Raw genomic sequence first — 27,878 nt, forward strand, 5'->3', positions numbered from 1 at the left:
AACTTCTTTACTACTCCATTACAGTGATCTCATAACCTTAATAAGAAGAAAGTCCATCCTTTAAAAAACAAAAATAAAAAACTAATTTTTTTCTGCTACAATTTAGAGTTTATTTCTTCAGTGGAAATATAAGACAATTGATATGCATTTGCTATATCATAAGCTTTAGCAAGTGGAAATAGTTCAGTCCTCAGCTTTCCTTTCTCCACATTCAATGTCTGTATTGAATATATATAGACATCCAATGTCTATATTCATCCCTTATTGGTTTTACCTTCTATGATCACTTCCATTCCTATACATATATAGGTACATACATACGCACACACACACACACACACACACACACACACACACACACACACACACACACACACAGAACTTAAATGCAATATGTATTGTCTCATTTCCTCCTCCTGCTCCCTCCTTTCCTCCCACTTGGTTCTTTCTCCATCACCCTCATCTCCCTATCCAACCTTCCTTATTCCTCACCTTCGTACTCACTCTGGACAGTAGCCCTGCTTCACCACCCCCATTTTTCTGACCCAGCATTGTGCCCTGTAGGAATGTTAATTAGCACATGGGATTTAATTAATTCAGCAGCTAATTAACGATGGGAGAGGAAAATCAGGAGAGGAGGGTGGGAAGGAGCCTGGCTTATGCACAGAAGGCACCGCAGATGGTTCTGGGTTGGCTGGCACCATGCCACCACTCTCTGGCTCCCCCTCCACCCCAGCACGCAAGGCAAAAGGGGGTGGGGCGGGAACGAGGGGCACAGGCTGGCAAAACCACCAGACAGGCTCATTCAGTCTTGCCACCGCTTTGTGCTGGGAAAGGACAGACAGAGGGAGAAAAGGTACGAGAGAAAGAGAAAGACAGACAGACAAGACCCATATATTTCACTGAAAGAGCAAAGGACAAAGGCAGCTGACTGGAAAGATTCTTTCCTCTCCCAAATCAGGAAGAAGGCAAGGTCGGACCTTGTCCAACACCAAAGGAATCTGGCACCGTGGGTTCTCCAGCTCCTTAGGACCACTAAAGAAAAGAGGGGGAAGATATGACCTGACCACCCACCCATTGGGCTGCCAGGTATCCTGACTCAGGGACCTTCTATCCTGCTATCTCTATTCTTACCATGCCATTCCCTGGGCATGAGAGGTTAACAGCTATTTTGAGATGAAAGACAAGGGCCAAAACAAGAAAAACGATTAAGGATGGTGAGTGGAGGAGGAGAAGGGAAGCGGGGAAGGTATAATGGTGACCAAAAGGGAGACAGGTGAGTGAAGGGCAAGAGGAGGGGTTAGAAATAGAAAGTGGGGAGAAAGCTAGGAAAGGAGGGGGGATGGGCCAAAGAACTGTCTGTTGGACAACATGACAGAATGTCAAGAGATACCATATCTTCCTTAGCCCCTAGCTTTGACAGAGAAAACAAGAGCATTGAAGTCAATAAGACCATCAAAAGTTCTTCAGAAGGTCAATGGGGAAGGGGAGGAGAAGAGAATACTAACTTATACAGCACTTCCTACGTGCCAGGCACTGTGCTAAGTGCTTTACACATATTGTCTTATCGGATCAGAGGAGGCTGGATATCACTGGGTGCACAAAGGGACCTGACCCTTCAGAGACCCTGCTCAAAACTATACAACATCTGGACCAAAGTGGGGATTTATAGAAAGTGGAGGAAAAGTCACCCAACAACCTGAAAAAGAAACTGGGACTACATGAGGCTGCAGAACCCAAGTCCAGGAGCTGTGTTGGGGGAGGTGGGGCAGGGATGGTCAAGGAATGCCACAGATCTCTAGCAGAGCAACTCCCCACCTGGCCCTCTGGGTCAGGTGTAAATGGGGGAAGGAGGATATGATGAGAAGAAACCCCAGCAGAGTACTAGTTTGAGGGACAGGCACCAGTGGTACAAAGGCTAGACACTGCAGCAAATCTCTCTTGGATAGGTTAATACAGGGAAGTTTGTGCCGTGGAAGGAAGGGGGAAACCCCAGCTGTCTGAGAGAACAGAAAAGAAAAGGAGGTAGGGCAGGGGTGTAGGGGCCAGAAGAGATCAAGAAATAGATGCAGTTTTCCTGGGTTGGTTGACAGAAAACCAGCAAAGGTGGCAACAAAGGTTTATTGTAGCTGATTAAGATTTTCTAACTGGGAATTCTGATTTCGTCTTTATACCATTTGGGGTTCCATGGGGAGAGATAAGACCAGAAACTCCAGGGCCCATTATTGCCCATTATTCACGGTCTACCTAACAGTCCAGATGTAAGATAGGAAGATGGAATGTCTTAAGGCAGTGATTCTGAGAGTATGGTCTGCAAAGCCCTAGAGGGTCTTCCCAAGTGGTCTGGAGGGGGATCCAAATGCAAGTCACACTGAAACATATGGATTTGTTTATGAATGGTACTTTCCATTGTGAATTTGATTTATATTAAAAAGCATAAAACATTATTCTCAAATATAGTCAAAATAATGGTTGTTTATACAAGAAGTCTCAGAAATTTGGGGACTTGGTGATACTTAAATGGAAGGAGGTGCCACATGGTGCTAGAAAAGTCTGGTGTTTTGAATTAAAGCTAAGTTTTGAGGAAAGATTTGAGCTAAGAGAAAATGAAACTGCTTTTCTGTGTATTTCAGGGCCTTCCAGGCTCTTCAATTCCATCCCACTCAAGCTTATACTATCCCCCTTGGCAGGGGACAAACTATTCTCCCTAATGAACAGAGACGGGAAGACAGGAAGGCCCTTGCTTCAGGTCACCCAGTTGGGTCAGTAGCACAGCCAACAAATGAATCAGGAAATAGAAGATAGGTGCTTTCAGAGTTTCCTACCTCCAGAATACTGTGACCCACAGAGAAGAAACATGTGGAGAGCAAAGAGCATCAGTGGTATGTCCTGATAGTCCCCTTTCAGTTATTGCATAGAGCCAAAAAGGAATACTGGCCCCATTCCTAGGGGAGCAGGTACCCCAGTGCTATTTAAATTAGCTCTCCCAGATGCTAACATCTTCAGCAAGTCAAACAAATGTGATATCACAAAAACTATCTTTTCAAGACTCCTTTTCTTTTGGAAAATAATGTTTCTGTTTCATCCCCAGAATCCCTGATTGCTTGTCCATAGCAGAGTGGCCAAGGTAAGTGGGTCACAAATGAGATAATGCTTGTAATGCACGCACATAAAGTACTTTGCTGAAAGTAACACCTGACAGTTACACTTGTATTATCTTTGAATAGATCTCAGGGTTGTACAGTAGGACCCAGGGAGCCTGGGTCCTAGTGCCAGCATCAGCACTGACTGCCTCATGCAAGCTTGGGATAAATCACTTCACCCAGTGAGAAAGAGAGAGGGGGTTCAGTTTTCCTAGTTGAAAAATGGGGGAAAAAGCTATAATTCTAGATAATTACCTGAGAATCAATGAGACAATTTGGCTCAAATGCCCTATGCTCCTAAGGAAAAACGGGTGATAAGAACTCTGTGTATTGTTCTTAATCCTGCTGGGGCAGAGAACTGGAGCAGAGATCACTCCATGACGTGTTTCTGGTATGACATTAGGAAACCAGAGGTCCCAGGATCAGAAAACAGACATCTCTTAGGACTCAAGGGTGTAAACAGAATAGGACAGGGGAACAGAGACTATAGGACCATCATCACTGCTGTGGAGAACACACAGTAGAAAAATGAGAGATGCAGAGCAAACAAAAACACTTCTCCCATGGGGACCCCAAGAATTTGGCCAGAAAACCCAAGAAGCTAGCTTCCTGTTTCTACATTCAATTTCTAACTCGAGATCCAGCCAAGTTGGCTCTGATGGATGAGTCGACTTCATCACTCTCCAGTCTCAGAACTGGCCTTAGTCCATACATCAGAAACCACACTGCTGAAGAAGGCAGGAGAACAGAGCTCACAACTAAGATTGGGTTCTTTAGGTTTGTGTTGAGAAAGTTCCCTTCCCCAAAACCTGCAGCAAGGGGCAGAAGCCCCACTGTGCTGAATAATTCCCAGGGTGTATCAGAGATAGGAGTTGGAACTGTTGGCCAAGGAATTTATGAGGATTTATTCAATCAGGAAAATCTGCCATTTCAGAAATTGGGTAACTTTACAATCAACACTTGAATAGGTTAGCTCAAGTGTCTGGGGCACTGAAAACAAGATGTGATATCTGGGTATGGGGGAAAAAAAATTATGGGGCAAGGTGGAACACAAAACCCCCAGAAATGTATGGGTCTGGAATTGTCATTGAGTGGGGCTTTAGAACCAAAAGGACCCACAGCCGAGAACTCAATGAGTTAAAGGGGACCAGGCTAAGGCAGAGGGCTATGGTCCTGGGCTGCAGCCAGAAACCTGCCACAATCAAAATAGGCAGATGAGGTGCTCATAGCAGAGGTACCACAGCTGCCCCAGCTAGTATTCACCGAGAACTCCAAAGAGTGATGACTGGAGCTTCCCCAGAGGAACCATAGATCACATTTCAGAGCACGGCCTTCCTCCTCCCACCCCCCAAATCACTTTTCCATCTCCATTATTCCCCCCCCCCCTCATCATAGGCCCATCACTCTCCTGCCCTACTCTTCAGCACTGACCCTTAAGCTCCCCCATCTTGTTTGTATTCTCCTCTAAACCACTAGGTTTCTGACTCCTTCAGTCCCCTTTGGCCAGAAAATTCATTTGTGAAATGGGAATGGGAAAGGGAGGGGTGGTTGCTGAGATGGGGGGGGAGAAAGGGAGAAGGAAAGAATCTCAGTTCTAGAGGAGAGAAGTGAAATGGAGGGTTAGGAAAAGAGAACAAGCGAGCGAGCAGGAGCAGGGGGGAGGGGAGGGAGATGGCACTGCGGAAAAAGAGCGCCACAAAATTAATTTGAGGAAGGGAACAGTCAGGGAGACGTTAGTGGAATAACAATCAGGCAATGGAAGGCTGGGGAAGGGGTGGGGAGGAGGGGAGGGTGATGTAGGGGAGAAAATGGTACTGGGGGAATGAGGGGGAGTGGAGTCTAGAGCAACAGCAGCACCATCTAGGGGTGTGGCCAAGGTTCACAGACAGCAACAAAAGAGCCCAGGAAGCCTGTAAGCTCTAGCCCAGGCATGAGAACCTGAGGGGTGAGGGGGTGGGGTGGGGACTGAGAAGCCAAGGCACCTAGCTGCCAAACCTCCAGGTAATGCCACTCTCGGTATTCAAGAATAGATTCTGAATGGTTCTTCCTGGGGAAAGTGGGCTTTAGAAGGGGAGGGAAGGGGAGGGAAGAAGGGCAGGAGAACTGGCTATTTCCATTCCATCAAAGGGAATAACCAGACTGTCCTCAGAATTCACACAGGAGAATAAAGGAGGGATGGAGATTTCCTCCCACCTGGAGAAGTAATTTTGCTGCCTTTATTTTCAAGTGATTTTTCCCTTCCTACTGAGTGGTAGAACATTACAAAAGCTTCCTGAGCCCTGAGCCCCCCTCACTCATCTGCTTACTCCTAGCATCGCCTCAAAACTCTCAACCATCATTAAAAACCCCGGGGGAGCCACCATGCTCAGAGAAGGAGGAGAGTATCCCCAGCTCTGCCACCCCTCCCCCCTTAGTAAGACAGAGCAAAGGTGGGAGGGTGGGGGTGAAGAAAAGAAGGTCATGAGAGAGAAAGCAGAAGCCTCGCAGAAGGAGAAATGTGATCAGTGCTATTTGTTGTGCTTCTAGGGAGGAAGAATCCGTCACATTTTTAATAATAATAAATACATGAAGACAGATTTGCCAGTGCTGCTCGGGCTCCTTGGGAAGCATGGGGGAGGGGAGCCAATGCAGCTGCAGCACACAGCAGCAACCCCCTCCCAGTTACACAGGCACAGGATTGCGGCAGCCCCTCTAGTCAACTTTCCATATTCTCCATCAGAGGAACCCAACCATGGGCTCCCTTCCTCCAACCTGTCCTACCCATTTCTGCTTCCCTTACCACCAACCTACCAAGGCAAATCTCACATTAGCCCTGACTCTAATATAACCCAGTCTATCTTCTTTCACCTCTCAGGGCCCCAAATGCCGACACCATACTCAACTGCTCCACTGATGCTTTCTCTCCTGGTGCCCCATACCAACTGACTGCAGTCAAGTCAACAAGTATTTGTTATGTGTCAAGCACTGTGCTAAGTGCTGGTGACACAAAGAAAGTCCTCCCATAGGGAAAGACTTGTACGCAGGATTCAACATATCACCCATTCTCAATTCCACTCAGAGGGCTTTGCTTCCTCTCCATTTTGATTTCAATGCGACCTGTTCTTCATAACCTAAAATATACAGGCCATGGGGTAGACACACAATAAAATGTATTGGGGGGGGAGGTTATCAGGGATTCTAGACCAAGTGGATACTGCCACCTATTGACTCAAAGTCATGAAATATAGACTCTTAATATACTCTGTCCAATTTGATGCTCTCATTATTGATAGTTTAGACATGCAAAGGCATGGCTTTAGGGGCTTATCTGAGACCTCCCCAACCCCCCCCCCCAAACAATGAGATCAAGACAATAGCAGGACTGGGCAGAAAGCCAGAGTAATGGTGCCCCCATCCAAGTAGAATCAAAAGAAGAGACTATATTAAAATAATGCAACAATTACCCGACTATTTTCAAGGGCCGACTGGTAAAGAAGAGCAAGAGAACAGAGATAGTTTGTCCTGAATCAATCAGGACAGTTGGTGAAAGCCCTCAAACCTAGCACCAAAGGAGCAGAGTAGCACACAGATCTATTGTTTCAGGCATCTGCATTCCTGAGGCTGGTCAATTGGTTACAGGGTTCCTAAACCTAAAAAGAGCACTTCTGGCTCACTGAATATAATCTGCAAGGTGGACAGGGTAGGAATCCTTCAAGGCTGTGCTAATGCTTACCTCGCACATGACTTGTACCAATCTAAACCAAAGAAATTTAAGCAGAACTGAACTGACTTCAGTAATATAACAAGTCAAAATTACTCAACTCCTTACATTAGGCTTGCTTTGGCATGGCCATCTGAATCCTTCCTTTATAATATGAACTCTCCGTGGTGCTGAAAATCTAAACACCTCACCCCCACCTCCTAAGTCACACTCACTGCATAAAGGGAAAGGGTTTTTTTCTTCACCCTAAGAATCCATGATGATGTGACCTCTTGAGAAATCTGTTTCAAGCCCACAGCAGAATCACAAAATTTTAAAGCTAGAAGGGACCTTCAGGTGATGAAACCTAACCCTCTTATCTTAGAAAAAACACTGAAACAAAGAAGGTAACTTGGAAAACATCATATGGCTAGCAAATGAGAGAGCCTGGATGGATTAGAATCAAGGTCTCAGCTCCCACTCCAGTACTTTTCCATTATATCATAACATAGGTCAGGTAATGTTCTAACAACTTACTATCAGTTCCCTTAAACCACAGTCAATGATCACTGAAAACTGAGTCATTTAGGAAATGTTTTCAGTGTTCCCTTGGAGGACTCTCACTATGTCTGAATGTCCACAATGCTAGAACTACTAATAAAGGCAAGGGATAAAAGAAATACAAAACATCAGAAAAGCTATTAAAGAACCTTGGTATTCCATTTCCTCTATTCCATCTACTAGATAATCCCTTCTCAGAGATGAAAATAATATTTTCACTATTCAACTTTTATGTTTGAAACCTGTCCCTAATTACTACACCAAACTATGAAGGCACATGGTTAGGCAGAAAGCCCAAGGAACATGTGGAGAAAGAATCACTATACTCTAGAACTGATAGATCTATCAGATAAGCCTTGATACTGCTATTATAGGTGAAAGAATCAGCCATCTCCTTGAAGACAAGGATACTAATCAGAAAAGTAGATGGGAGACAAAAGATGGAAAGGTTATTATCTGTGTAAAAATGTCAGAAAAATAGAAACATGTGAGAACACGAATCCCCCTTATCATAGCAATTTTCTGAACATTAGAACCATAATTACCAACAAACAGTTGAACTAAGAGTTAAGATTGGTTCACTTTATTTTTTTGTTTGTTTTTTGGGGGTTTTTTTGCAGGGCAATGAGGGTTAAGTGACTTGCCCAGGATCACACAGTATCTGAGGATGGATTTGAACTCAGGTCCTCCTGAATCCAGAGCCTGTGCTTTATCCACTGCACCACCTAGCTGCCCCAAGATTGGTTCACTTTGGTTGCAACTTGTGGTTGTGTGGACTGCTCCATGCTACAGGCCTAGAAGATCAAATCAGATTCAGTGTCTCCTGAATGTCATTTTATTACACAATCTAGGTAAGATTAAATTCAATATGATTTCCAACTCTACTTCAAGGTTTGCCACTCCTAAGGCTATGGGGGTAAGAGGGAATCTCCAGATATGAGTCTACCTCTATGACATTCACAGGCCCAGATAAGGCACAGGACCAATTTGCCACTGATCCCACCATGCCATCTTTAACCTAGATTGCATACAATAAGCAAAGACTTCCCAAGCCTATGCTGGCCAGAAAATCGAGATCCAAACTCACAGGTTTCAGAGTCAAAATGGCTTCAGTTAAAGTGTGTATCTATTTAGATATATCCAACAACTCCCTACATTTACATCTGTACCATTGCTCAATAATTCTAGATTATTAATAGGAGTAATTATTATTAATAATAATAAGTAATAGATTATTAATAGGAGTAAAGCAGAGGGAAGATCCTAGTTTCTCCTTGATTGGGCTCTCATTAAAGATCATAAGCCTCAACCAATCTTGATGCTATAGACACCCCTGCCTCTTTCCAACCTTACTCATTTACTTGGAGTCAGGTGACTACAACTACCATGCCCCACTCCTAACAAGAGAAAAGTGTTCTGAAAACAAAATGATCAACATCAATGTAGATGTCAGCTTACCAGGTCACAGGTGCCCCAGGACTCAAGAAACATGTCTCAAAGACTCATGCCCCAAGTAGGAATGTTTGCTTCTTGTTCTAAGATACACATAGCCTTCAACTTCACTAGTAGGGTTTGGTTGCTCTGGCTGTGGGGATGGATCGTCCTCTGGTCTGTTCATAAGCTACCAGTTTCCTGTTAAATCTACTTGTTAATTAGCGTTTCCATAAAAGATCACTCCTAGTTCTTACAGATTGTGGCCAACTGAGGTGAGGCTCATGAGCCAAATCATTGATTATAAAAGAGACATGAAGGTTTGTAAAGCACAGAGCTGCCTCAATTTTCAATATACCATTTGAAATTCTGTTGCTACACAATCATTATCGCCAGAAAATCTTTCCAGGCCCACTAAATGATCAAAGAATACCAGTCCCCTGATCATACTAAGATAGAAAGAAATGAGATAAATCCAGAGTGTGAAAAAAATGGGAAAACTTTCATCGCTAAGGTAGAGTCATGTTTAGTTTGATAACGAAGTCATTTCATGAATATCTACTGCCACCTCGTGGTCTACAGGACACATTACTCAGGATTTACTCAGTTAAACCTCTAGGGTAATTATATTATTGAAAACATGTAACAAAATAATAAGCCAAAACAGAGCTAAAAGGAATCTCCTGAAGCAATGAATACTTAAGATGACTCAGAAGAGATGATTGTCATCTTCTACCTTTTTCTCATTTATCTAACAAAAATGAATTATTTTTCCTGAAAATTTTCCCTTTTCTCCTTCTTTCACCTTCAAAATGCGCAATTTTCTCTCACTTTCCACCACCCTGATCCAAAATAGGGGCCCCAATTTCAATCACTCTACCCATACAATTCATGTCAGAAAAGGACTTTCATTTTAAAAATTAATTTAATTTTATTAATAAGAATGGTTCTACAAATGTATTCAAAGCAACCACTGAATATAAACAGCAGAACCCCATGGAACATAAAAATCCCAGGGTGATACATGTATACATAAACATGAGAAAATCACCGACGCCTCCGAAAACCTGAAAGGAAGGGAAACCGAGAGTGAGGCAAAAGATGGGGTAGGGGGTGGGGGGAGCTAAAGAGACAAGAGTAAATAAAGGTCAGGTAGAAGGGATCAAAACAGGAAAGGACCACTGGGCAGTCAGTGCTATTTATGTTCTCCTAGAACACAAGACTAGAAGGGGACCAAGGTGAAATGAGATAAAGGCTTCCTTTCCTTTGGGAAGAACTGAAGAGTCCTGCCCGATGGAACAAAGAATTGACAGAGCAGCCATGGAGCCCCAGAAATAGTAACCAAAAGTCCTCTTTATAAGTGAGAGTGATCATCAGCCTGAGAAGCAGGAATGACCTACTCCACCCAAAGGAGATTATTGTACAGGAAGGGATAATTCAGAGATCAGTGGAAACCAGGACAATTAATCCTCAAAACTCTAGCAACCTCTGCCCACAGTTCCCACCCAGACCTACCTCAGGTATAATCACACACTAACCTTTTTTCTTCCTACCCTTCTTAGACACCTTCCTTCGCTTCTTAATGGGATTCTGGTCCTGAAGATAGATTTTATGGGGGAGAAAGGGATCATGAGCTCCTTCAGCTGAGAAAAAGTTTATTCCTACCTCATAGAGTTATGCAATAACAACAAAGAATGTTCCCCACCCACTTCTCTCCAAACCTCACCTCATCAAGATGAGGGGTTCCTCCTGTCAAGGCACTGATGTCACTGAAGTGTGTGAGGGAATGAAGTTGGGAACTCATAGCATGTGCTCGTTTGCGCCGTCCTTTTTCTCTCTTGCTGACACTCAAACGTACCATCATGCTCTCCTCATAATTGATCCTGCCAGAGGAACACATCATAAGCCAAATACAACGTATTCAGCAGGCTCCATGGTACCCTCCAGTTACAAAAAGTGAGGGTGAATTTCCTCTTGTCATCTCTTGACTAAACATTTCCTCAGAATTCCCATAGTAAGCCAGCCAACAAACAATAAATACCAAGCCTTTGAACCCACCTAGAAATCAACTTACTAGATAGAGATAGCCTACTAGAACAGCTGTTAGGAGATTCTGCTGGGCAGCTTTTCTTTTCTATTTTTATTATTACAGAAATTAACTACGTCCTGTATTTATCCTTATTGAGAACCAAAGCTTACTTCTCATGGGGTCTAAGTTACCACCTAAGCAATCACTCAGTAGCATTTATTAGACACTTTAAATGTGCCAGGTCTTGAGGCAAATGAGTCCATCTGTATCCAAGGCTCACTCAGATTTTTTTCTGTTCCCTAAATTTATCAAGCATTCTCTAAACTACGAGGAACTGCTTCTGCTCTTTGCCATTAATGTGGAAAGCTCCAGCAGTGGGTAAATCAGAGTCCAACATAAAGACATTCTCCTTCCTCCTCCCACCAAAGTCTACAATTTATTCCAATATGTTACTTTTCAATCCCCGGAAGTTCGCTCACTATTGTGCCGAGCTTTCCTATCCTTCACTCTAGGAAGCTGCTACCTCAGGTTTTTCTCCTGCTCTCTGTGGTAGATACTGTCTTTCTTCCAGTCTCATTAACAGTCTTCATCCAATACCCTGATGCAGCCCTACATAAAGCAAACATATTTCTCTTGGTGACATGATGCAGACCTGTGCTGATCCTCCTGGCTCTGGCGAGTGGCATGGGGGTGCCGGGAATCACGGATCTCTTCAGGGGCATCAGAGTATTGCTCCTTGAGCTCACGAATGACAGAGCTGCTCAAGGCCCTCTTCTTGGCTCGTTCCAGAAGTTTCTTTTCACGCTCAGCTTCCGTTTCATCTGTGGAGCAAAACAAGCAAGTATTACCACAAAACAGAGAAGAAGGGAAAAGAAAACCATAAGTTGAAAGGAAAAGGCAATAGTGAAGTATACCATAATGCACTGGAACCAAACGAGGCGGGATGTATTTCTTGGGTGCTCCCTTTGTGGTCTTTCCTGAAACCCCAGACTGTCCTTCCTCAGTTTCTTGGTCATCGTCATCCTCAGAACTCAACTACACAAGGAACACACAATGTTCTAAACCAGAGGCATCAAACACCAGCCCAGGGCCATCACCCAACAGTCTCCGGTGTGGCCTGTCCCAGACTAAAATGTAATTAGGTAATATTTAATAAAATAAATAAAAATACAATAGAACATAGATAATATTGTCATGTGGTTTTCTAGGTCAATATGCATGCAGCCTCTAGGGATACATGTGTTTCTATGTGAGTTTTATACCACTGTTCTAAATCAATTTAGGGACAATATTGGGAGAATAGATTAGAAAAGGAACACTACAAGTTATGATTAAGGAAGAGCAGATAAAAACACAGAGAGTAAATGAAGCTTGAGAATTCCATAATCTTATAATGAGAGGCTTACAAAAGACCAAGAAACTCCTGGGATGTGAATTTATAGTCCCTTTACCTTGCTTATCATATTGCTGGGACGAGGTTTAAATCGAAGTGGGTCATTTTCACCTGGAAAGAGAAAGTCCAACGAGCAAATATTAGTTATCAGGTAAATTCCTGGTTAAGGGACAATAAGGCTCACCCTTGTCCCCTACTTACTGAGGCTGCCTGTCACTGCTGTTCTCACCAATTTGTCTATTTGATATTTGAGTTTTTGATCCAAAGGACGCAGCTTTTCTAAAACCTACAAAAGATCATAGGATCATAGATCTGGAGCTCGAAGGAGCCTCAGAGACAGTTTAGTCCAATTCCCTCATTTTACAGATGAAGGAACTGAGGCTGAGAAGCGGCAGGCCTAAGGTCACACACATCATGACAGAGGCAAGATTTACACTTAGTTCCTGGGATTAGAGACCCAGCGTTCTTTCTGCCATACTGTGTTGTGACCAGATGAAGCATCAAAAAAGAAGTGGGGCAGAAGTGTGCTCTTCTTCCTTTGGCTCCCTTTCCTGGGCACTGGTACCAGGCACAGTGTGGCTGGATGGCAGGGACCTGCTGCCACACACCATATCAGGGTTCCATACCGTTCGAATCTCCACCAGTCTCAGGACTGAAGGATGTTCCTGAAGTGAACTTCCAGAAGCCTTGTCCAGGATGAGGTAGCTCAGGTCCATAAGGTACATGAGTAACAACTGGTCTTTCACCTCCAATAAGCTAAGGCCCTGAGGTGGGAATAATTAAGAGAAACATACCCAGCTATAGCTTCTGAAGAAGAAAAGAGCATAAAGGGGAAAAGAGGACAGACTTGTTCCAAGTTGAGGCCCCTCCCCCAAATCATGACATCTGTTAGCCCCAAGGCTAAGGGATGGCTACATCTAACACAATGCTGGGGATACCTGAGAAAACTGACCAAAGGGAGCCAGCATGGTATAAGAGAAGCAAAACAAGATGGGAGAAATAAATGTAAACTCCAAAAACGTAGCAGGGAACAGGGACAGAAAAAAACAAGACTGGATTAAGGTAAGGTCAATCAGGAAGCATTAGTAATAGAAAGAATAAGGAAAATAAAGGCACCAACTAGAATCAACTAAAAAGGTTGAAGAAAAAAAAAAAAAACCCAAAACACCACCAGCTACTAGCAAGACAACTCTGACTCCCACAACCCACTAAGGTTATAATCCACTGACCTCAACAAGTCCTGCTATAGTCAGGCATGATCTCACTCTCCCTCTAATTCCTGAATTACTTATTGTGTACTGTACTAATGCAGTACTTTTCATATGCTGCTTTGTATTGTAGCCATTTTTACATGTCTTCAGTTCCCCAACTAAATGTAAACACTGGAAGCCTGGGACAGTAGCATGAGACAGTAGATACTATGTATCTTGAATAGCCCTGAGCAAAGTACATATCCATATATTAGGTATACAATCAATATTTGCTGAATAAATAATATAGACAGCTAAGATTTACATTAGTAACTCAGTTTAAGAAATATGGTGAAACAAACCAAGTCAAGGTAGCATGGTCTTATGGGCTGTGGTAGGTGCCATAAGCAAAAACTCAACAAACAAACTGGCCAGGAACTTGCTCAAATAAGGTTTCAAGCAGAGAGAAAAATGGCATAGGAAAAGCCAGAAAAATAACTAAAAAATGAGAAAGAACAGGAAATGAAAAGAGAAAAGTAAATGAAGAAGTCAGACCTCTCCCAAAGAGCACAGTAAGCAACAAACATTTCAGGAATCCCTATTCCCCAGCAGCACTTACTTTGTCTGTAGAATAGGCGCCCGCCCGAACTTTCTTTGTCAGAGCTTGAACTTGCGAAGTTACAGCCACCACCTGAGAAAAGACCAAATAAGATAGGGAAAAACATCAATAAGCAGCTGTGGGGTTGACTAAAAGGGGCTAGAAAATACTCCTTGGGGGGTGGCTAGGTGGCACAGTGGATAAAGCACCGGCCCTGGATTCAGGAGTACCTGAGTTCAAATCCGACCTCAGACACTTGACACTTACTAGCTGTGTGACCCTGGGCAAGTCACTTAACCCCCATTGCCCTGCAAAAAAAAAAAAAGAAAAAAGAAAATACTCCTTGAAGTACTGTATGCTTCTTGACCCACAAACATCCCAAGGGAGAGACAATCTCAGAGGGGTATTAGTGGATAGAGAAAATTTTTGGTTTAGTAAGAAAAATCTTATCCTTAAAGGATAGAAACTTTACTACAGTGTTACAAAAAAATTGTGGCAAAAATTAGATCACAGGTGCCGTGATAATAGTTCCCATTCACATAGTACTTTGTAATTCATAAGCCACTGTTCAGTGCTCTTAGCACAGTGCCAAGAACAAGGTAGGCACAGCCTACTAATTTGCTTTACTCACAGCTCACCCATGAGGTAGGTAGTATAAAAATTTTAATTTCTATCTCGCAGATGAGGAAAAGACTCTTAAGAGATTAAATGATTAGCAAATACTGAGACCTGAAGCCAGGTCTTCTGAATCTGAATTCAATTGCTACCATCTTGGAAAAGAACACTGAAGTGATGTCTGACAAGAAATTTAATAAAAGAACATTGGACTGGGATTAGGAAATGAGATTATCATATAGTTCTAACACTAATTTGATTAAGTGACTAAATCTGAGTTTCAGTTCCTTATATATAAATTGAAGGAGCTGGACATCACTACTAGGGTACCTTTCAGCTAAAACTCAGTTTCCATTGGCACAGAAGTCAAACCTAAATTAGCCATGTATTCATCTAGCCACCCAGTTTCTTAAATGCATATCTAACCAGGTAATACCTGACTTAAACAACTCCAGAGGCTTCCTATTGCCTCTAAGATAAAAATATAAACTCCTCTGTGTAGCTTTTGAAGACCTATAAAACTTGACCCTAACTTATCTTTCCGATTTCACTGGTTATTTCTTCTTTCACACTCTGCAATCCAAACAAACTGTCTTCCCTCTGTTCCTCAAATAGATATTGCATCTCCCATCACCATGGACTCCTTCCTTGGCTCTGACTCAGAGTCCCTCTCTTACTTTTCTTTCTTTCTTTTTTTTTTTTGGGGGGGGGTTAAGTGACTTGCCCAGGGTCACACAGCTAGTAAGTGTTGTGTCTGAGGCTGGATTTGAACTCAGGTCCTCCTGACTCCAGGACTGGTGCTCTATCCACTGTACCACCTAGCTGCCCCCCTCTAGCTTTTAAATGCAGCTCTAGCACCTTCTTCTGTACAAAGCTTTTCCTGATCCTACCAACTGTTAATATCCTCCCTGCCAAACTACCTCATATTTATTTGACTACTTCGTATACATTCATATTTATTAACATTGTATTTGTTGCATGTACTTTTATATAGACTTGTAGTCTCATCCCAATTAAACTGTAAGCTCAGAGCAAGCAGATTGATTACTTCAGTCTTTGGATTTGTATGCCCAGTTAGAGGTTTAATAAATACTTGATTGACTGATTGTCTTTTCACTTGGCTTTTAAGCAGAAAAGGGGAGTGAGGCCAGTGACTTTGCACAGCCCTGCCTCACTTAAATCCAATTCACTGCAAGTCCTGACATCACCCACTATGTCAGAGAATGAAGGACGAACAACAACGCAGAAAAGGAAGATAGCCATTCATTACAGATAACACCAAACAATCAAATAAGTGAACATGGGACAAGGCTACATATTGAAGTTAGAGATGACTCCCATTGCAGATTTGCCACTAAGCCATCATACTGCTCACCTGCTCCTGGAGATTGTTCAAAAGAGACAGTGCAAGCGGCAGGTCTGACTCTAGCACCTCCTATAAGGGAGAGTTGAGAGAAAGAAAAAAAAAATCAAACTACTTTTTTTCCCTCAATAAAGACAAACTATCCCATAAATTTCACTTGTGAACTCTGTGCCTGCATTGTCTCAACCTCTAAGGTTGACCGATGGATATGGTGCTTCATCCCTAAGCTCCAGATCCCCTGTGACTTGAATACTATAAATGTTGGGAGTGTCACCAAAACTGAGAAGGCCTCCTACTCCTTTCCTCTGATCTGGAGGTGCTAACTAAGGCGCCTTGGAGGATGGCTAAGAGCCCCAAGCTTTAAGGCATTATCTTCCTCCATATCCTTCACTCCCAAATCAGGTGACTATGGATAGATGTACAGGTGTCTCCCTCCCACCCCAAAACCCAATGTAATTGCTAAAAAAAAAAACCCAAAACAAAAAAACCCTACTGCTGGCTGGACACCTAACCCAGGATAAAGCTGTGGGGTGGGGGTGGGGGAGGTCTTAGGACCAGAATCAACTACAGGGGCAGAGGATCACTTGGACAAGGCTTAGGGGACACTTTAGACTGAAATGAAGAAGCGGTGGGCAGGGATAGGAGTCCTTGGACCAGAATCAACTGGAGGGGCAGAGGGGCATTTTGGACCAGGCTTGAGGAAAGGGGAAGGCTTTGGGCAAGGATCAGCTGGGGGGCAGAGGGATCTCTGAAGCAGTAAGGGGGTGGGGGTGGGGGTCGAGGGGGCACTCTGAAGAGGGAATCGGCAGAAGGGGCAGAGGAACACTTGGATCAGGCTTGGGGGAGAGAAGAACCCTTGAACCATTCCCTCATCGCCCCTCAGCCCTAAGCCCGTTCCAAGTCAGACACCAGGTTCGTTAAGGACTCCTCGCTTGGCTTCCCAGGGTATCATCACTTTAAAACTACTACCCCAAACCCTTCCCTCCACACAAAGCCTCTAGTCAACCGAAGCCCGTACTCCCGAGAGGAGGAGAAGGAATCCCTGGGGCCCCCTCTATCCCAGAGCCCCGGCTCGGCTGGGCCCTGACAGCTTCCTAGGGTTGCAGCGGGAGGGTCCGCTCCTCATGGATGTCAACCCGGTCCACGGTCCGGTGTCAGGAAAAAGACTCGAGCCCCTGAAGCTAGATAAGACAGAAAAACCCACGCGACACTCACCGGCGCCGCCATCTTGGAAGCATTGCTTTCCTTCCCCTCGCCCAATAAGACCCATACCTCAGCACAGCTGATTTCCGCCCAGAGCAGACGGAGAGACCCCAGAACCAATCAATAGCGCCCCTCGCTAAATGTAAACCAATAAGAATACGAGGTAATGTCAATCCCCAAAGTAGAGGGATGGAGCCAGCCAATGGAATGAAGAGATGGGTGACGCACGCAGAGAGTCAGGAGGCGGAGAAATGGTCACGAGAAGTCCCGGCTGAAGAAGAGATTGTAATTGATAGGTCAGAACAACCAATGGATAGCTAAGAGAAGCGGAGGGGGCGGGAGTTGGGGGGGTGGGGGAGGGCCGCAGCGGGCGGAGACCACGAAACCCAGAACAACCAATGAGAATCTTAGAAACAATTGATTGACGGGCTAGTGAACCATCGGGAAGTGAAGGAGCCCAGTGAGAAAAGAGGAAAGACTACTGAGCTCCAAGACCCAGAAACCTTTTCACTGATATCCAATATCAGTCTTGAGGCTGGTTCTTTCGCCATCGGGTGTCGCTGTTGTGTCCTGGGCGGTGTGCACATACTCTGCTTTTCGGCCTCACGTCCTCCGGCCGGATAGTTGCAGGGCTTTGTTTCTCGGGGCTTTACCGAGCAAGGAATGAAGGACAGCCCGAGTGCCAGCCGCGGACCTCGCGATGTCAAGAGAGCCGGGAAGTCCCGCTGTACATTTAACAGACCTCCCGAGGCGGTCTTGGGGAGGGCAGTGTCTTAGGTAGGAACTGAGGATGCAAAGACAAAGATGAAACAGCAGCCCCTCCCACCGTTAGCTTATATTCCATTGGGCAGCTAGGGGGCGCAGTCTTTGACTTGGCGTCAACAAGTCGCAAGTTCAAACCCAGCCTGAGATGATAATGTGTTTTGGATCTACCAAATGTTGGGGAGAGGGAAAACCTGCTGTATGGGCAACAGCTTGTTTTCCATATTGATCCGCCCAGACCAGCGCCCTGGAGCGGACACTTCAGCTACTCCTCATGGGGTTCTACCCAACACGGGATGCGGCAGTTACCGGTTATAAGTCACTCAGGAGCTGTGGCCTGTGGCTCTTCAAGGCCCTAATCCATGGTCCTCCGACTGGTGGAGGCCTACCACCTGAGAGAGTAACTTTCCTCCCACTGCAAAATGTGGAGAATAATAGCACCTACTCACCGGGGTTGTAATGAGGCTTAAACAAGATCGTAGTTCTGAAGCACTCTATGTACATACGTAGTGGGCCCTTTAATAAACGCTCCTCATCAAATGGAAAATGAAATTGAAATGTAGAGAGAGCAGTGATTTGATCGGAGGTACAAAAACACAGGGGAGAGTTACCAAACTCCAGCTTGCCCCCTTCCCACATCCTTCTGTCCTGCTAAGTAAAACATCAGGCCGATCTTCGAGGATTTAGTGCTAGCTGCCAGGGGCAGGACAGAAGTCGAATTTACTCAACCCAACCCATATCTGAGGTGGGTTGGAAGAATTGCTGCTGAGAGGGAAGCAAAGTAGGCAAAAGACAAATCTGACTTGAGGGGATCTTTAGTGTGCTATTTCTCAGAAACGCTGGCATCAGCTATTTCTCTGATGAACAATTCATTTCAACAAGCTTTATTTTAGTACCTACTCTGAGCTAAGCATTGGCAGGTACTGCCATCTGCTGCTTTCCTGCTGAATTGCAGCTGTTTGGTAGCCGCTTCCCCTCAAGGGAGTGGATTATAGTAAATGGAGAAATTTTGAATGCTGTGGGTAAGTGCACTTACCTTGGCAGTAAACTCTCTAGGGCTGTCCACATATATGATAAGGTTGAGGCACTTATTTCCAGAGCATTTGGAAGAAAGTGTGGGAGAGAAGAGGTGTCAGGCTGCATACCAAACTGAAAGTTGAGTAGTGCTGACTACACTCTTGTATGCCTATGAAATCTGGACAGTTTATCAGCACCATTCCAAAAAACCAAACTACTTCCACTTAAATTCCCTCAGGAAGATCCTGTCTGGAAAGATAAGGTACCAGATATTGAGATCCTCTCTAGAGCTGAACTGCCAAGCATTCAAACTCTACTTCAGAGAGACCAACTCCAATGGGCTGGCCATGTAGTTTGAATGCCACACACTTACCCAAAAGACTGTTTTTCCAGAGAGCTCACACATGGTATGAACTCACATAGTGGTCAGAATAAGTAGTGTGAGGACACTCTCAAGGTATTTCTGCATCTGATATTTGGATTGGTTCAGTGTTCTCCCTCTCCCATCCCCTCTCTTGATGCTTCACCATCAAGTCCTCCAAAATACAAAGTCTGTTATTATTGATTTCTTTTACTTTATTGGGGTCATAATGACCACATGATTATTCTCATAGTCCTGCTTACTTTATGCTGTATCAATTCACACATATCTTCTCAAGTTTCTCTAAAATCTCTATATTTCCTCTATATTTCTATAATTCCTTAAAGCACAATTACATTCCAATACATTTGTATAGCAGAGTTTGTCCAGTTATTCTTTAATCATTTTTAGTATCTTTTTTGTGTGTGTGAGGCAGTTGGGGTTAAGTGACTTGCCCAGGGTCACACAGCTAGTAAGTGTTAAGTGTCTGAAGCCGGATTTGAACTCAGGTCCTCCTGAATCCAGGGCCAGTGTTCTATGCACTGTGCCACCTAGCTGCCCCTAATCATTTTTAATAAATAAAAATATTTTATTATTTTCCAGTTATACATAAGGATAGTTTTCAACATTTGTTTTCATAGGATTTTTAGTTCCCAATTTTTCTCCCACCCTCCCTTCCCTCCCTCCTCCTCAAGACAGAAAGCAATCTGATATATGTGCAATCACATTAAACATATTTATGCATTAGTCATCTCGTGAAAGAAGAATCAGAGCACAAGGGAAAACCCTCAGAAAAGAAGGGGAAAAAACAGCTCAAAAGTAGAAACAGAAGCAATGGTGGTTCAATCTGCATTGATTATCCACAGTCCGTTTTTCTGGATGTTGAGAACATTTTCTATCATGAGTTCTCTGAAATTGTTTTGGATCATTCCACTTCTGAGAAGAGCCAAGTCTATCACCATTGTTCATCACACGTTACCATAACTATGTACAATGTTCTCCTGGTTCTGCTCCTCTCAGTCAGCATCAGTTCATGTAAGTCCTTTCAGGTTTCTCTGAACTCCTCCTGCTCATAGTTTCTTACAGCACAATAGTATTCCATTACATTCATATACCCCAACTCGTTTAGCCATTCCCCAGTTGAGGGGCATTTCCTTGATTTCCAATTTTTTGCCACCACAAAGAGAGCTGCTATAAATATTTGAACATGTGGGTCCTTTTCCCTCTTCTATGATCTCTTTGGGATACAGACCTAGCAGTGGTACCGCTGGGTCAAAGGGTATGAACAGTCCCATAGCCCTTTGGGTATAGTTCCAAATTGCTCTCCAGAATGGTTGGATTAGTTCACAGTTCCACAAACAATGCATTAGTGTTCTAATTTTTCCACAGATTCTCTGACATTGATTATTTTCCTTTTTGGTCATTTTAGCCAATCTGATAGGTGCAAGGTGGTACCTCAGAGTTGTTTTAATTTGCATTTCTCTAATCAATAGTGATTTAGAGCATTTTTTCTTGTTTTTGTTTTTGTTTTTGCAGAGCAATGAGGATTAAGTGACTTGCCCAGGGTCACACAGCTAGTAAGGATTAAGTGTCTGAGGCTGGATTTTAACTCAGGTCCTCCTGAATCCAGGGCTGGTGCCTTATCCACTGCGCCACTTTGCTGCCCCTGAACAGGTGGTTTTCTGATGAAGAAATCAAAGCTATCTATTGCCATATGAAAAAATACTCTAGGGAAGCTAGGTAGCACAGTGGATAAAGCCCTGGATTCAAAAGGACCTGGGTTCAAATCCAGCCTCAGACACTTGACACTTACTAGCTGTGTGACCCTGGGCAAGTCACTTAAACCCCATTGCCCCCACAAAACAACAACAACAACAACTGCCTGTTCATATCCTTTGACCATTTCTCAATTGGAGAATGACTTGGATTTTTATAAATTTGTTTTAATTCCCTATATATTTTATTTATTTATATTTGGCAAGGCAATGAGGGTTAAATGACTTGCCCAGGGTCACACAGCTAGTAAGTGTCAAATGTCTGAGGCTGGATTTGAACCCAGGTCCTCCTGAATCCAAGACCAGTGCTCTATCTACTGTGCCACCTAGCTGCCACCTAATTCCCTATATATTTTAGAAATGAGGCCTTTATCAGAAGTGCTGGCTGTAAAAATCGTTTCCCAGCTTTCTGCCTCCCTTCTAATTTTGGCTGCATTGCTTGTGTTTGTACAAAAACTTTTTAATTTAATGTAATCAAAGTCTTCCATCTTGCATTTCATAGTGTTCTCTATCTCTTGTTTGGACATAAATTGTTTTCCTCTCCATATATCTGAGAGGTAAACTACTCCTTCCTCTCCTAATTTATCTATGATATCGCCCTTTTTGTCTAAATCTTGAAAACATTTTGGTGAGGCAGTTGGGGTTAAGTGACTTGCCCAGGGTCACACAGCTAGTAAGTGTCAAGCATCTGAGGTCATATTTGAACTCAGGTACTCCTGAATCCATTCTATCCACTGCGCCACCTAGCTGCCCCTCTTGAAAATGTTTTGACCTTTATTTTTGTATAAGGTGTAAGATGTTGGTCTATGCCTAGTTTCGGCCATACTGTCTTCCAGTTTCCCCAGCAGTTTTTGTCAAATAATGAGTTCCTATTCCAGAAGCTGGAGTCTTTGGGTTTATCAAACAGTAAATTACTGTAGTCATTTACTACTGTGTCTCCTGTGCCTAACCTATTCCATTGATCCACCACTCTATTTCTTAGCCAGTACCAAATAGTTTTAATGATTGTCGATTTATAGTATAGCTTTAGATTTGGTATGGCTAGCCCACCTTCCTGTGAATTTTTTTCATTAGTTCCTTTGACTTTTTGTTCTTCCAGATGAATTTTGTTATTATTTTTTCTAACTCTATAAAATAATTTTTAGGTATTCTTATTGGTATGGTGCTGAATAGGTAAATTAATTTAGGTTGAATTGTCATTTTTATTATAGTAGTTCAGCCTATCCATGAGTAATTGATATTTTTCCAATTATATAGATCTGATTTTATCTGTGTGAAAAGTGTTTTGTAATTGTGTTCATAGAATTCCTGGGTTTGTCTTGGCAGGTAAACTCCCAAGTATTTTATATTGTCTACCGTTACTTTATTTCTATTTATTTATTTATTTTTGCGGGGCAATGAGAGTTAAGTGACTTGCCCAGGGTCACACAGCTAGTGTCAAGTGTCTGAGGCCAGATTTGAACTCAGGTCCTCCTGAATCCAGGGCTGGTGCTCTATCCACTGTGCCACCTAGCTGCCCTCTAGTGTTTTTGTTTTGTTTTGTTTTTTAGTGAGGCATTGGGGTTAAGTGACTTGCCCAGGGTCACACAGCTAGTAAGTGTTAAGTGTCTGAGGCCGGATTTGAACTCAGGTACTCCTGACTCCAGGGCCGGTGCTCTATCCACTGTGCCATCTAGCTGCCCCCTCTAGTGGTTTTTTTTTTTAATTTTGGTGAAGCAATTGGGGTTAAGTGACTTGCCCAGGGTCACACAGCTAGTAAGTGTCTGAGGCCAGATTTGAACTCAGGTACTCCTGAATCCAGGGCCGGTGCTTTATCTACTGCACCACCCAGCTGCCCCCCTCTAGTGTTTTTAATAGGAATGAGTGTTGTATTTTTTCAAATGCTTTCTCTGCATATATTGAGATAATCATACGATTTTGGTTAATTTTGTTATTGATGTGGTTGATTATGTTGATAGTTTTCCTAATGTTGAACCAGCCTTGCATTCCTGGTATAAATCCCACCTGGTCATAGTATATTATCCTGGTGATCACTTCCTGTAATCTCCTTGCTAATATTTTATTTAAGATTTTTGCATCAATATTCATTGAGGGAAATTGGTCTATAATTTTCTTCCTCTGTTTTGGCTCTGCCTGGTTTAGGTATCAACACCATTATTTCATAGAACTCCTTCTTTGCCTATTTTTCCAAATAATTTGTATAGTATTGGAATTAATTATTCTTTAAATGTTTGGTAGAATTCACTTGTAAACCCATCTGGCAATGGAGATTTTTTTCTTAGGGAGTTCATTGATGGCTTGCTCAATTTATTTTTCTAAAATGGGCCTATTTAAGAATTTTATTTCCTCTTCAGTTAACCTAGGCAATTTCTATTTTTGTAAATATGTATCCATTTCATTTAGATTGTCAATTTTATGGGCATACAGTTGGGCAAAATAGCTCCTAATTATTGCTTTCATTTCCACTTCATTGGTGGTTCTTTAATCATTTTTCATCCATTTTCCTTCTACTTCTTTACTAATATGAAAAGCACAGCATAAATATTTGTACGTAAATGGGATAATTCCCTCTGTCTTTTACCTACTTGGTAATATGCCTAGTATTAGTACTTCTAGATAAAAATTATTGACTATTTGATAACTTTTATGTTGTATTTTATGTAATTAAGTACTAGTTGATAACTTTTGTCCATTTAAAGAGTGTTTTCCAAAATCACTGGACCAATTCATAGCTCCAGTAATACTGCTTTGGTGTGCCAGTCTTTTTATATTTCTTCCAATATTTGCCATTTTTGCTATCTTAGAGTTGTTTTAACTTGTACTTCTTTTATTATTACTGATTTGGAACTTTCATACAATTGTGGATAGCATGGATTTTCTCTTTTGAAAACTATCTTTAACAACTTACCTTTCAGAGAATGGTTTTAATCCTTACATATTTGCATATATTTACTATAGATCTTGGATATTTTATCCATGATATTTGCTGCAAAGATTTTCCCCAAACTACTGCTTCTCTTCTAATTCTAGCTGCTTCAGTTTTTGTACAGTTGAAATTGTCCATTTAATCTTCCTTCTATGGCCAGTTCTTATTTACCCTTTATTTTGTTAATAATTATGTCTCAGGGTAGCTAGGTGGCACAGTGGATAGGATTCAGGAGTACCTGAGTTCAAATCCGGCCTCAAACACTTAACACTTACTAGTTGTGTGACCCTGTGCAAGTCACTTAACCCCCATTGCCCTGCAGAAGCAGAAGAAGAATTATGTCCTTATCCATAGTTGTACAAGGTATCTCTATTTTCTTCTTAATTTTTAAATGATGTGACCTTTTATATTTAGGTCCATTTGAAGCTTATTATCATAACATTTGTTATTAGATGTTGGTCTCACCACCAAATTCATTCATTCAGTCTCTGCCTTCTGCACAAACTGTCTTCTTTGCCTCTGAGCCTTGAGTTGCCAAATATTTCACATATAATAGCAAGTTCCAATTTGTCTACTTTGTTCCAGTGTCCAGGTGTGTCAAGATATGTAATTGTTTCCTATTTTTCATTCCTTGTTTCCATTTTACCCAGATTCCAGTTCTCCTCCACCTTTGTTTGTTTGTTTTTGTTTTTGCGGGGCAATGGGGGTTAAGTGACTTGCCCAGGGTCACACAGCTAGCAAGTGTCAAGTGTCCCAGGTCAGATTTGAACTCAGGTCTTCCTGACTCCAAGGCCGGTGCTCTATCCACTGTGCCACCTAGCTGCCCCCTCTCCTCCACCTTTAACCACCATTGAGTCCAATTCACACTATTAATCTAGGATACACAATTTGTTTCAGAGGTCTGAATCTCAAGCAGACACAGTCTAGGGCTAAGGGAAAGCAAGTGGGGTGTAGGAAGAGAGCAAAATGAAAGTAGAAGCTAATCAGGAGTAGAACTGAAGTGTAGAGAAAAACACTGGTCGCCAATGAGACATTTGCCTTTGGGCGATGGTGTCAAACTGAAATGGAAAAGATACCTGCAGATCACTGATTGACTTAGAAAACCATACATTAACATTATCTTTGTTGTATTGCATTTTTGTTTATTTTGTTAAACGTTTCTCAATTACGTTTTCACGTAATTCTGTTACCTTTGGGAGTTTTACTTACTCCCCCACCCCAGCTTTCTCTTAGCCTAGTAGACCAAGAGTTTGACACCTCTGCCCTAGGGCACTGAATTTAGAAAGCACTGACATACTCACCAGCATTATAGAGACAATAGAGCTTAGCACCTTGTTAGCAAAAGTAATTAGTTAAAAGGGTAGCTATCAGATGGCCAGTTTCTTCTTTTCCCCCTCCCTAACCCTTATCCACCCTGTTCTTCCTACTCTTGGTGTGTCCTCCTAAGCAGTGATTTCAGGTATTATCCTTTCCCCTTACATAAGAAGCATACTGTCCGAAGAAGAAAACACATGGAGCAAAAAGGAGTTAAAATTGTGAGGTAATGTTGGTCCTCATTTTCATTGTTAAACTTTCCTTGTCTCCACTTCTGACTTCTGAGTATTATGTATTTAGTCATTCTATTGGAGCCAAGGACAATGATCAAAACATTATCTGACCAGGGTTTCCCAAAGAGATATCCCGAGGTCCTTTTTGACTTATTTAAGAATTCTTCAAAAATCTGTGGGAACGTGGTCCTCAGGAAGTAATATGCAGCATGTGTGTGTGTGCTAAAAATGAGAAGGAACATGGTACTGGGGAAAGCATGTAGTATCTAAATTTAGGAGAGACCTATGTTTGAATTCCACCACTGACACACTTCATAGTTGTTTAGCCATGAGTAAGCTTGAGCCTTTCTGAGTGTTGGTTTCCTTATCTCTAAAATAGTGGTAAAAATATCACCACAATCACAACTGCAACTGCTCACTTTCTTCAGTACATTATTTGATACTGACTTATTTTATTGAATTTCTCAGTCTAAAAAGATCAAGATGTTTGGACTTTAGAGCTGCATGAATGTTTAGCCAGTTGGTCAACAAGCATTTATTAAGCACCTTCTATGTGCCAGGCATTGTTTTAAATGATGGGGATACAAAGAAAGGCAAAACAAACAAACAAAAAACAGTTTTGCTCTCAAGGATCTCACAGACTACTAGGGGAGCAGCATACAATTAGGTACAAACTAGATATAGACAGGATAAATTGGGAATAATCTCAGAGGGAAAACAGTAAAATTAAAGAGGACTGGGAAAGATATCTTATAGAAGGTGGGATTTTATCTGAGACTTGAAAGAAACCAGGGAATATAGGAAATGGAGATGAGGAGAAAGAGTTTCAGGCATGGGGGACAACCAGTGAAACACCTGGAATCATGAAATGAAGTATCTTATTAAAGAAACAGCAGGGATGCTAGTGTCACTGGATCACAGAATGTGTGGGAGTGAGCAAGGAAGAAGAAGATTGGAAAGGTAGAAGGAGGTCAGGTTGTGAAGGGCTTTGAATGGCAAGCAGAGGGTTTTGTATTTGATCTTCGAGGTTATAAGGAAGCACTGGAGTTTACTGAATGGGGAAGGAGGAGGCATTGTCAGATCTGCACTTTGGGAAGATTAATTTGACAAATAAGTGGATGATGGACTGCAGTGGGGAGGAAGACCAATCAACAAACTGTTTCAATAGTCTAAACCTGAGATGATGAGGGCCTGAACCAGGATAGTAGTCGTGTCAGAGGAGAGAAAGAAGTATATATGAGATATTACAAAGGTAAAATCACTAGAATTTGGCAACAGATTGGATATGTAGGATGAGAGAAAGTGAGGAGTCAAGGATGACACCTAGGTTGTGAGCCTGGGTGAGGGTGGTTGTACCCTCAACAGTAAAAATTGCATTCATTAAAATAAAATAAAAAACAAAACAAAACAGGGCAGCTAGGTGGTACAGTGGATAAAGCACCGGCCCTGGATTCAGGAGGACCTGAGTTCAAATTCAGCCTCAGACACTTGACGCTTACTAGCTGTGTGACCCTGGGCAAATCACTTAACCCTCATTGCCCCGACCCCCCCCCCCCAAAAAAACAACAAAACTCTGCTGTTTAACACTAGTCCTGGATTAACACTAGTCCTTTCTGATCCCTCTTTTAATGTGCATCCCTTCTTGAAGAAAAGAGATAAATATGAGCTCCTAGATATCAGTGAAGCTTAATGGGATTGGTCTTATGACATGAGTATGGCAATGTAAAGGAATAATTTATTGAAAAAGAGTGACAAATTAGGATTGTACAGGCATACCTCTCATAAAGTTGCCTAGACAAAATAATCTTGCAATAATATAATTTTGTTTTAAAGTTGTTAAATATAGCATCATTCAGACTATGGTCCACTTTGGCATACACAGCATTACTTCCACAGTACTAAGTGCTCCTTTTAACATCATTTTGCCCAAAATTGTGTTTTGTGGAAACAATGAACAACATTAAATGTAACTATATGCCAAGATCATACATACATACATACATACACACACATATGCAGGTAGATGGCAAAGAAGATGGAACACTGGGTCTGGAGTCAGGAAGACTTGAATTTAAACCCAGCTTCACAGTTTCTGTCTGGTCCTTGGCAAGTCACTTAACCTCTGTCTTCATTTCCTCATTTGTAAAATAGGAATAATAATAGAATTTATTTATTCAAAGTTTTGAGTTCCAAATTCTATCCCTCTCTCATTCCCTTCCTCCCTACCCCACCCCACCCCCAGGTGGCAAGCAACCAGATATAGGTTATACATGTGCAATTGATAA

General features: G+C 42.5%; 1 protein-coding gene and 1 long non-coding RNA gene across 4 annotated transcripts; one reads left to right on the forward strand and one right to left on the reverse strand.

Moving 5' to 3' along the window:
* Nucleotides 1–770: 770 nt before the first annotated feature.
* LOC122744457 lies at nt 771–11,626 on the forward strand. Of its 3 annotated transcripts, none has more exons than XR_006355081.1 (4): nt 771–1,276; nt 3,092–3,127; nt 8,004–8,234; nt 11,494–11,626. It is a non-coding gene; the product is annotated as an uncharacterized LOC122744457 (long non-coding RNA). The 3 variants fall into 3 exon arrangements; XR_006355079.1 differs by lacking the exon at nt 11,494–11,626 and adding an exon at nt 11,157–11,487; XR_006355080.1 differs by lacking the exon at nt 11,494–11,626 and adding an exon at nt 11,157–11,487 and having other exon boundaries at nt 771–1,217.
* NGDN (neuroguidin) lies at nt 9,742–17,250 on the reverse strand. The gene is made up of 11 exons (XM_043989959.1): nt 17,218–17,250; nt 16,015–16,074; nt 14,046–14,117; nt 12,863–13,000; nt 12,438–12,522; nt 12,295–12,347; nt 11,758–11,878; nt 11,496–11,664; nt 10,541–10,697; nt 10,353–10,410; nt 9,742–9,881 (listed from the first exon to the last, which is right to left on the reverse strand). Exons 1-11 carry the CDS (start codon nt 17,227–17,229, stop codon nt 9,862–9,864), a joined length of 945 nt encoding a protein of 314 aa, XP_043845894.1. The 5' UTR covers nt 17,230–17,250; the 3' UTR covers nt 9,742–9,861.
* Nucleotides 17,251–27,878: the final 10,628 nt, after the last annotated feature.

This window comes from Dromiciops gliroides, chromosome 2, assembly GCF_019393635.1.
Source record: "Dromiciops gliroides isolate mDroGli1 chromosome 2, mDroGli1.pri, whole genome shotgun sequence".
Classification (NCBI taxonomy): Eukaryota; Metazoa; Chordata; class Mammalia; order Microbiotheria; family Microbiotheriidae; genus Dromiciops; species Dromiciops gliroides.